Genomic DNA, 10,896 nt, shown 5'->3' with positions numbered 1-10,896 from the left:
TAACTGCCCAACTGAAATGTCGGCACATGCAGGCAGGAGATAGAGGAAGCGCGTGCCCGGCTGTGCTGATTAGCTACCAGCTGCCGCTCAGCGCTGCGCAGGTGGCTCTAGCTGCAGTCCACAACTTCGGTAATTCAGAGTCAGGATTATGACTGTAATCATTCAAAAATAAAACAATTTAAGCAAAGTAACGATTAACAGAGAAAGGTTTCATAGTAATTAATGATAAGTTTCCATTGTTACTAACCTAGACATTTGCCAGGGTAAACGCTTGTTTTAGACTCCTACTCTTTTCATCACTGAGAGAGATCACTGCACAAACGCATCTGCCAAAGGGTTTAATTCTTTCTATTTCATCCTCATTATAAACTGATTATAACAGTCAATGAATTTTCAGAGTATTGTCGACAATCTCAGCTTTGCTCCAAAGTGCTGTGTGTTTTCTTTCTTTGCTAGAGCCTCTTAGCAATGGCCACAATTGCCCTCGGTCCCCTCTACAGCCAGTTCCATCCCCTTCCATAATGAATTCCAAATAACTGTTTGTCAGTGTGAACTCTTTGGAATGACATCTTCATGTTAAAAGGATGTATTGTTATGCTTCAGAAATGGAAATTATGTTGAAGTATGAAAAGCATTCATTGCAGGTTTCAAAAAAAATATGGTGAGATTCAGATGATTCAGCAGTGGATTATGTCACTAGCAGCAAAACCCTTCTGCAATAGGGGGAATTTTTCTCTAGAGGAAAATTTTGAAGATTATTCCAAATTTTATCACACATTATTATTATGTTATTTTTATTTATCTTGTCCCTGACGTTTTTGGTTACTAGGAAATGATGAATATAGTTCTCCAGTCAAGAAAAAATGTTCAAACTTGTTATATTTAAATTGCCTGGATTTATCTCTCACAAGGTACCAAGATCAACCAAATTCAGTCTGATCCATAATCATCTCCTAAACACTGGATCTTGATCACAGTAGGCAGTGGAAATAACCAATTAAGAACTGACAAGTTCAGCAAGAATCTTTCAAAGAAATAAACCATGAAATAAATTACCTACCTCTGAAACCTGGGAACAATCAACAGTTTTGCTACTAGTGCAGATTTCCATGAACTCCAGCAGCCTGCCTGCTGTTCATGCTGCCCGCAGACTGAATCAAATTATCACAAACCTCACTTCAACATCATGCCTGAAGTCATAGGACACTGACTGTCAGTACAGATTCCCAGCAGCTGAGAGAAAAATATGCAATGCCATGGGTCTTGGAAGTGAAACTACAAGGGTATGTGCATCTAGGGTAGGTTCATCCTAAAGTAATAAAAGCAGTGAGAGAAGCAATAATGAATTGCCATGTGGGGATCTGCTAAATGCCAATATGAATGTCTTTTTTTTTTTTTGCTCCAAAGTGTTGTCTCATTCCCCCACCTATAAGTGCTAGCCACAGTCTACAGAAAGAGACAAATACCCTAGTATTGACAAATCAAAGATTTGATTCAATACTTACCTAAATAGGTGTGAATCATGAAACTACAGAATCCGTTGCCAGTAGCGAAGGACTACAGCTAACTATTGTCTCTCTCTACTGAAATAACTTGCATTAGTGTTAAAAGGCCTCTTTGAAGCTGGATATCAAAGCATTCTTTAGAACTTTTTTTTTTTTTTGCAAGTATGCATGTTCTTAAGAGTTAGAAATGCTACATAAAAATTGGCCAAGTCATTTGAATGACTATTGAGAATACCATTTTCTAACAGACACACCTACCTATTGATGTGATTATTTTTGGTTGCCTATATAAAGTACCAAAATTAAGTACTTTAAACCAAAATCATGCCTTCAAGAAAAAGAATATTAAATTACAAATGTCAGGTAATGATTAATCTAAAATACATTACTCAAGTTACAAAAGCAAATGCTGCTTTGATTTATATAAGCATCCCAGTCTAACTAGGGGAAAACACAGTGCTGCAGAGCTTTTGAGATGCCCTACAAAACGGAACTCTCAAGCATGTTCGAAACTCGGTGAAATTTTGACCTCATTGGAACTAAATGCAAAATTCTCTCAACATCAATAAAATAAAGATTTCTTCTGATAAATAACACTGGTATAAGAACAAGTGAGCACAACTGGCAATGAATACTTACAGAGATAAGGCATAATTTTTAATTTCCATGCCAGAACAGTGAGGTTCTGTAATTGTGCCCACCTGGAGCAACAGGAGCAAAAGATCGAATGCTTCTAAAATGGAGCTCAATCTGTTTAGGAAAAGGTTCATATGACATAGCTATGATGATAGATTGTCTTGGTGGTCCAGGAGTTCCCTGACTGTCGTGTAATACCTGCACTGTAGTAATTCAGATAACATATTTGAACATGAAACTGGAAGTTCAAGAGCATAGTCACAAGCATAGCTGCCACAGACTGGCAGAAACATTACACTTACTACACAAAAATAGAAAGGGATGATAACGTTTCCCTTCTCCCTAGAGCTACCCTTTTCCCAGAGAACACCAGCCCCAGTTTCTAGGTGCACCACAAAGAGCTGCATTGCAGTACGCCCTGTGATTTAGAGTATCACCGACAGCCTTCAATGCTCTGATTCTGTCACACAAATCAACTGTGTTTCCACTATGCAACTTTGCACTATGACAGTGGCTATTTACTGACCAACTGGTGACCATTTTATCTTCCTAGTTTATCAACAATTTCTTAGACAAGCTGAAATGGTAGACAGACAAAACTAATGCTAAAAACTAGATCAGTGGAATCAATTTGAAAAGATAAAAACAACCTGTCCTTAGATGTTTGCTGCTCTACACTAAATGCATCTCTTAATATTAAACTCCAAACTTCATCTCTTAATATTAAACTTCATCTCTTAATATTAAACTTCAAACTTAGATGTAAGTGAAACCAAATAGTTTAGAGCCTGTTTAAAGTTTACCACAGCACACAGTAAAGGACAAGTAGGGCTCTTCCAATGTTTCTGTACTGCGTCATCCCTCTCCCCCTGCCCTACAAAAAAGAATGACAACACATCTTTTGATGTTTTGAATTCTTCATGGCTTTTTATAGCAACATAACACCAGAGCAGCTTATTTAATTATCATTAAAAAAAGTTTGGTATAAGAAATTTCAATAAAAGCTTTAACTTTTCACCAGCAATTTCAAACTCTGAATTAACATGGAGGTAACTGTAAAGTGATTGAATTTTAATCTCCTGCCCTTAAATTACAGCAACAATTAACACAAGAATTATTCCTGGACTTTTTTTTTTTTTTTTTAAGAGAAAAATGTAACAGATTACCTGGTCATTGTTACCAGAAGAAGCTGCAGTTGAAAACAGGGAGATAATATACAGTGTTTGGTCACATTATTGAACAGCTTGAGACACAGGAGCAAAAGCACATAATGAGAACAGAAGTAACTTAATAAAAGGGCATGAAAGCATATTAAGAAGTTTGTCTCCAATTACTTAGCTGGGACCAATACAGTAGAACTTCTCTTACCTTTCTCAAAATAAAATCACTTTTAAAACACTTTCAAGAAAAAGACAAAAGATCTAGATGACAGAAAGAGAGTAATCCAAGACTATTCACACACTGAGTTTATTTAACATTTGGAGTAAAACCAAGTCTAGACCAAAATCAATAGCAAAACTGCCATTGCTTTTAATGGATTAATGACTAGTAGTCCATTTATTTCATAATTCAACTTATATATAAGCATATATCAGCATACTTATGCAAATTAATGCAAAGATCAAGAAGGAAAAGAAAGCTAAAAAGAAGATTAGCATACAGTACTGTACTTTTGTCAAAAATTTACCTGTTAGTACACATATGACATCATATTTTAAGTTAGTGCAGGAATATTGTTATTTGTGTTCTGGTTTGCCAATTATAATTTTCACTTTAAAAAAATCTTGATTATGAGATAAGGTTTGAATGAGTTAAAGGAAGGATAAATGCAAATACAGTAACAGAAATACCTGCATCAGATAAGGTTAAAAGGTAGCATACAGAAAAGCATAATCAGTTGATTCTTGAGATGATGTTAACCTATTTCAAAATTCCATAAATGATAAAGAACATATCCTTTTCTACTGGTAAGTTTACAAATATAATATTCCTAACAATAATCAATGAGTTGTTCAATGACTAAACTGTCCTGATTCCTTTCTGTCAATTACTGTCATGCTGCTTGATATATTGTCTTCTCTGAAAGACAAATAAAACATAATTTAAAAAGGGAACAACCACCGGGAGACCTAAATGCACTTGTACACAGCACCTGGGTCAGAACCAATGCAAGTAGTTTACAAAAGTACTTTTCAAACAACACAACTATCATGGAATTTCACAAACAATGTTTCTAGTGGAAGAAAAGCTGCCATTTTCACCAGACTTTGTAGATCCTGATTTCTGTAAATCTAACCAATCTTTTAATGCCACTTAAATATTGTTTATGGTTACTGATTCAGGAAAAAAAAAATAGTTCTTAATCTGAAGTATGCAAATGATCCCACGACTACAATGGTAATTCCTTACATATATGCTTGAGTGCCAGAAATTAAAGCACAGATACCATATAAAAAGCTTTTCTGACCTTTGGAAGCTTGAAAACAGGACACATTTTCTTATAAAAACTCCTTTTTCACTCACACCTCTACAAAAACTCAGTCCGTCCTTTCCATGTCCCCAAACTGTCTTTCCACTTGAGCTCAAGACATTCCATACATGTACTACACAATAACTTGATTTATCTTGCATTACTCAGTTTTTTTCCAGCACACTATTCAGTAATCCACTTCTAGGACTTATGCCCATATTGCAAACTGTAAAGCCACAGTAAGCAGATCTTAAATATTCTTTTAAGGTAAACTGCCAGAAAACTTTTTCCTCTCTGAAAATACATAAATGTGTATATAAGAAATAGTAGGTTGATCAAACTTTGGATGTAAAAATTCCCACCTTCACTATTGTCCTTTTAAAATAGGTAAAGGTAAGAGAAATAACTCATCTGGAAACTAAAAATAGCATGAGTAATTTCTATCCTCTTTACAAATTTTGCTATTATTCCCCTGGAATATAGTGACCTTATTGGCTTTGCTTATATAAGTGATAACAGATTGCCGAGCTGGAATTTTTCACTTAACACAAGACATTTTACACATATTTTATGCTAGACTGATCTTTCTGCTCTCCTTTTTATATTCAAGCTTTCACACATGTAATCTCCCATGCCAGAATGCAGATGAAAAGTTTCACTGCTATCCCGCCACATAAGCATTTTATACACTCTTAAGATTTAAGATGGAGGTCACACCAAACACTGAAGACACACACGAATCACAGACAGTAAGTTCTTTTGCTTGAATACACTAATAAATCTGTTTCCATCAAGCAGACCAGAGTCAGAACTCATTCTCACGCCAGGGGCAGCCGGGAAGGTGCCACCTGCGCTGCGCCACAGCCCAGCTCAGCAGCCCCGACTGCAGCCCGGGGCCTCTCGCTGCCAAGTGCCCTTCACACAGCTCCGTGCTGGGGGCCGAAGGCAACGGAGGCGTGTTGTTGCGGACAGTAACATCAAACCTCTCTGAATGGCCACCTGTGTAATTTTTTCCCCCCCCGATTAGCGAAGGCACATTTACCTGTTGTCTTTTTTTACAACCAGGGCTCACAAAGGGATAAGGCAGGAAACACTTCTTTAACCACTGTCCTACATTCAGCTTCTTCCTTTCTTCCTTTGAGGGCTCAGTCCCAGTTTGTAACACATTCTCACTCAATTTGAAAGGAAATTATTCCAAAAGAGGCACAGTCCTCACGCATCAGTTGTATTCTGGTACACATACTGAGTTTCTATGACATTTAATAGGAACATCACACGGGTACCCAACTTATTCCTCAGTGATGTCCCATTTACCTGGAGGTACAGTAGAACAGCTACAGATGGTGCAAGCAAAACACACACTGATTTCACTGCATCCAATACTTTAGTCACGTGACCGCTTAAATTAACTAGCGAAAACACAGGAGGAAAATCAAGTACCTGGACTAAACAGGAAAATAGCAAGAAGAGAAAAAAAAGAGGGGAGAAGAAAAAAATAAAAGGTGGCAGCTTTAATAATAACCTATCATTAAAGCATGTTCTCCAATTTTTTGGGGTTCAGGCCTTCCTGATCCTTATTTTCATTTATTTCTAGTTTCACAATAGAGAAATTTTTTCAAATTTTAAAATTAAAAATACACCCTTTTTCGGAGCACACTCCAACAACAGAAAACAATGTGTATGGTAAATTCTATTTGTACGCAAGCAGTAGGACCTCAAAAGTGCCACTTGTACTTTTTTTTTTTTTAAATTGGATCACCAACAGCGTCAGTATCATCGACAACACATTTGATGTTTTCACAAAGTCAAGGACGAATGCAGATGCAATCCACAGACCGATGCTGCATATGTAATTCAACTCATCAACAATACCCTCAAAACAGTCTCCAAGGAAGCATTCATGAAACCTTTTTCGATACAGCGAGATTTTGTCACACATTATTAAACACCATTAAAAACAGTCTCCTGTGACGTATGGAAACTTCTCAGCCAAAAACAAAAATTCAGAATAAGGGTACTTTTGCTATGTTTAGGAAAATGAAAAAATATTAAACATTGTGCAAAAGGAAAAGACTTTATTTATTTTAATACCATATTTGATGTGAAAGTTTCAAGCACTGAAGACAGTGAATTTTGCTTTCCTAAATACATCTATATTCAGCATGGAAACCATTAATTCTTAAGAGAAATTAGAAATGTCTTTTATCATCTAGTTACTGCTGATAGCCTTTTCAGCTGCCAGTCCTTGTTTGGGTTTCGAGTAATCCCAAGGTCTCCTGCTCTCTGTATACCCATATAGCTTCCGCAGTGCCACACGGGCAGCTTCTTCCTCTGCAGCAAACAGTGTTTCACCAGGACCTTCAGCTATAATCTTCTTATCGCTTGGGGGGGGGAAAAAAAAAAAATTAAAAACATTTTCATCATGAAATCCTGAGCACTACTGTGTATCATGAATAAAGGCTGCTAGAATTTTTTTCCTCCAATGTCTGAATACTGAAGGTAATTTCTATATACACACAAATGTAAACATTTCCGTTGGTCTTTCCTGCAAAGATTGTATATTCAACAATGGAAACTGAAATCAGAAATGCATCCATTTCCTGGAAGAGCACTACTCTGTTCCTTTAGATTCCTAACATATCGCTGATTCTTTACAGTGGTCAATTTGTTAGCCCTGTTAAAAATAGGCAAATTTGTTACTCTGGTTAGCTTAAACAAAGAAGTGAAATGCTTCTGTCTTCTCTTCTCCCCTGGTAAGAAAAACCTCTTCAAAAGGATTCAAAGAGAAGTTCTCTGTGTTATTATGTATGTACTCAGCTCTGTTTAATCAACATCTATGGGCACTCAACAGAAACAGTTAATAAAGGGACACCAGGGATTCCAGAAGAAAAGGTATATAAACCAAAGCACAATAAATCAGAACAAGTTAAGGCAATCTTCCCATGCATTTATCTGCACTTCATTTAGCAAAGTAACAATTCATTTAACAAAGTAACAAAGAGGAGCAATGTTACTCCTGGGCAAGAGACCAGGACAAGCACTGACCACACCTGAGACAAGCACACCAGGGATGAGTGGCACTTCCCAAGTCCTGTCCGGATACAGACACTCCTCTTGCCTAGTTTACAGTGCCCCCAACTTGAAAATTAGAAAGCTTCTCTGGAATATAAAATAAATCTCTCTTCAATCCCACCTCCCTTGATGTCTATGTCTCTTTACCTTTCCTTAAACCCTGGATGATATAGTTGTGGTCCCTCCAAAGCCATTTGGCTATGCTATTTGCAAAGCCCCTATATCAGGTGACCCAGAACATACACCCAGACTCTTCTGTGCACCCAATTTAGACTTTGAAGCCCTTTAGTCAGAGACTGTCTTTTTATGCATCATTACAGCAAGCTATGGCACACTTCAATGGCTGATTTTATATGGAAGTCACTGTAAGGTTTCTTTTCTGTACTAACTTGACCAAAGAGCACGAGTAGAAAAGTAAAAGACCATCCTCCCTCCTCCCCTCTACCCCAGCTTAAACCCATTTCACTTTAAACTAATATTGTACTAACCAGTACAACCCAACAAAGTACAGTGGCAGAACCGTGCTGATGCCCAACTGCCTGGTAATTCTTGGTTCTGGAGAAGGGATATTCCTCTTGGTCAGTTCTTCCACTAGTAAGCCCATAGGATTTACAACTTCCCAGATCTCAAACAGGTCTTTTCCAATCAGCTGGGGAATAAAAAAGTCCTAAACAAGAATATTTAGAAGTTACAATTCATGGGAAAGGTAATGAAGGCTCTATCTTCTGGTGTCTCCTAATGAAAATACAATGTGAAGAGGCATTAATACAGCTGAGAATAAACTGCTGAACCAAATGATGAAACCGCCTCAGTGCTCCATCACAGCTAAGCACAGCTGACCAGCATGGCTACTCTCGGCAGCTCTGGTTCTGATTTAGCCACTGACAGAGGACGTGCACCTTGGGCAAAGTGAACTGCCCAGACCTAAAGAAGGAACAGCACCAGCACGAGAGAGGAGTTACAACAACGCTTGTGCACAGCTCCAAGCACGAGGTGAGCAGCGCAGCGCTGCTTCCAAGCGAGAAGCTGTACATCAGAAGAGTTCTGCAAACAGGTTGAAGGGAACGTGCAAACCCACGGGACTTTCACTTGTTCGGATCACTCTCTTGCCTGTTAACTAACTGCTGCTTGCTCTTACAGAGACCTATCAACGGTCTCATATCAGAAACAAGATTTTAACATGCATTTCTCCATTGCAGAACTAGAAATAAGTGAAAATGACAACTGAAAGGACAGTAGCTGCTAAAACTACTTTGTTACACTGCACTTTAATTGAACATTTTTGTATGAAATATCTTTAGGTGCTTGCATGTCTATATGCAAAACCTACAAACTCAGACACTCATTTATATAAAACTTTTAAAATTGAAGATATTCCTTACAAGGAATATTTTCATTATTTGATAGTATAGTGCATGGAATATAACACTTTCTCTTAGCAAGTGTCAGCAAATACTAAAATATCACCATTATAAACCAGAAGTATATGATACCAGGTACTTGCCCTGCCTGTGATTCTTAAAGAAAAAAACAAAACAAAAACGCCACAAACTCAAAAACCCCACCCGACCACCACCCAACAGATCTCACTGTTAAATTGTCTTGTTATAGGTATTGTCAAACTTTACCAATCTCCCTGGATCTCTGGCCATCAAAGTCAAAGACAATTTTTTTTTTTTTTGCCTTTTTATTCCTGTAACTTCTGAGACCCTTATATGTTATCGTTGTCAGTACAAAAATATGTTAAGTAATGACTTACCCTGACAAAGATCCCTGTTTTCTCTGGCCCGCTGCTATCGAGCAAGGCTCCTACCACAGCAAAGAATGTTCTCTGTAGCACATCTGGTGGGACGGGAAACTCTTTGCAAAGCGTCAGGTCCTGTATAGACAGGTTTTGAGCCACGTAAGAAACAAGTTCCTGACTGGTAAGAAAATCAACAAGTGCTCCTATGCCCTTTGCAGGTAAATCCGGGTAGGCACCTTCAAAGCACTGCGTCAGGTACGAACGTGAAAAAGACATCCCTTGTTCAGCAAGTTTACTATTATCTTGTAGATTAAGAGCGACCGTTTCTTTATCTAGCCCGAGTTCTCGGCGTCTCGCCTCTTCACTTTCAATATAACAGGAGTTAACAAATGCAGTCTTGAGAAGATCCAAAGAAAAATTTTCATGTAGCCGGTGGCTAAAAGCCTGTATCTCTGCGTGGTAATCCCAGTTGGGCTTCTCTGATCTACAGACATGGAAAAGAATACAAATTCAGAGACAGACCAAGAAGGTACCCGTACTGCAAGCATCGCGCCTTTCAGACGATCGAAAGGAAATGAAAAATCGAATTGTTTTTGAAAATCGAAACCAGTGTTTAAAAACCCTAGTGCCAAACCCTGTGGGGTGGCGCAGCGCCGTTTGCCTGCCGCAGGGCGGGACCCCGCCCCGTTCAGCCCGGGGGGCGCTGACCCGCGGAGCTACAGACGCCATGGAGCGTTTTGACTTCGCCGGCTGTTCCTCAGCCCGTTGCACTCCCGAGCCCCGCCAGCACCGTGTGCCCCTCCCCGCCCTCTCCTGACGGCCGGGTCGGCTCTTACCGCCGCTGGGGCGGCGCCTGCAGCCGCTGCTGCTCCAGGTAGGCGCGGAGCCACCGCTTCTTGGGGCGGGGCGGCGCGGCGCTGAGCGCGGCCCTGAGCGTGAGCGCGGCCCCGGGCCCGGCCCCGGGCAGCAGCCGCCGCGACGCCCGCAAGAGCAGCCGGGCGGCCATGGCGGCGGGGGCAGGCGGAGGAAAGACCCGTCGCCGCTGCCCTCCGGGAAACGCGGCCGCTCCCCGCTGGTTCCGGGGGCCGCGTTCCCGGCCGGGGGCAGCACCGCGCGGACCGGCGGCGGCGGAAACGGCCCCGGCGACTGCCGCTGCGGGCGGGCTGAGCGCCGCGCTGCATGCTGGGAGCGGCCGCCGCCGCCAGGCCCCAGCCCAGCCCGGGGCCCGGTGACGGCAGCGGGGCCGCTGCGGCGCGGGGGCTCCACGTCCCGGGTCGGGGACATTTCGGGGTGGGAGCGGGGAGCGGCGGCTCCGGTCCGCCACCGTCAGGCCCGGCGCCGGCCGGCTCTGGGGTGAAGGGCCGCCGGGGAGCCCTGAGCGAACCCCCAGCTCCTTCGGTTGCAGCGGGTCGCAGACCGGCATCACCCGCTGAGTGCGCTCCGAGCCGCCGCTACCCAGCGTCCGGCAA

General features: G+C 41.0%; 1 protein-coding gene across 1 annotated transcript; it reads right to left on the bottom strand.

The window, feature by feature from the left end:
• Positions 1–6,666: 6,666 nt before the first annotated feature.
• On the bottom strand, positions 6,667–10,494 carry MRPL44 (mitochondrial ribosomal protein L44). The gene is made up of 4 exons (XM_074833743.1): positions 10,264–10,494; positions 9,443–9,911; positions 8,172–8,350; positions 6,667–6,992 (listed from the first exon to the last, which is right to left on the bottom strand). Exons 1-4 carry the CDS (start codon positions 10,431–10,433, stop codon positions 6,821–6,823), a joined length of 990 nt encoding a protein of 329 aa, XP_074689844.1. The 5' UTR covers positions 10,434–10,494; the 3' UTR covers positions 6,667–6,820.
• Between the last annotated feature and the right edge of the window lie 402 nt (positions 10,495–10,896).

The sequence above is a fragment of the Strix aluco genome, chromosome 9 (assembly GCF_031877795.1).
Source record: "Strix aluco isolate bStrAlu1 chromosome 9, bStrAlu1.hap1, whole genome shotgun sequence".
Lineage (NCBI taxonomy): Eukaryota > Metazoa > Chordata > Aves > Strigiformes > Strigidae > Strix > Strix aluco.
This window is presented reverse-complemented; position numbering and strand designations above follow the sequence as displayed.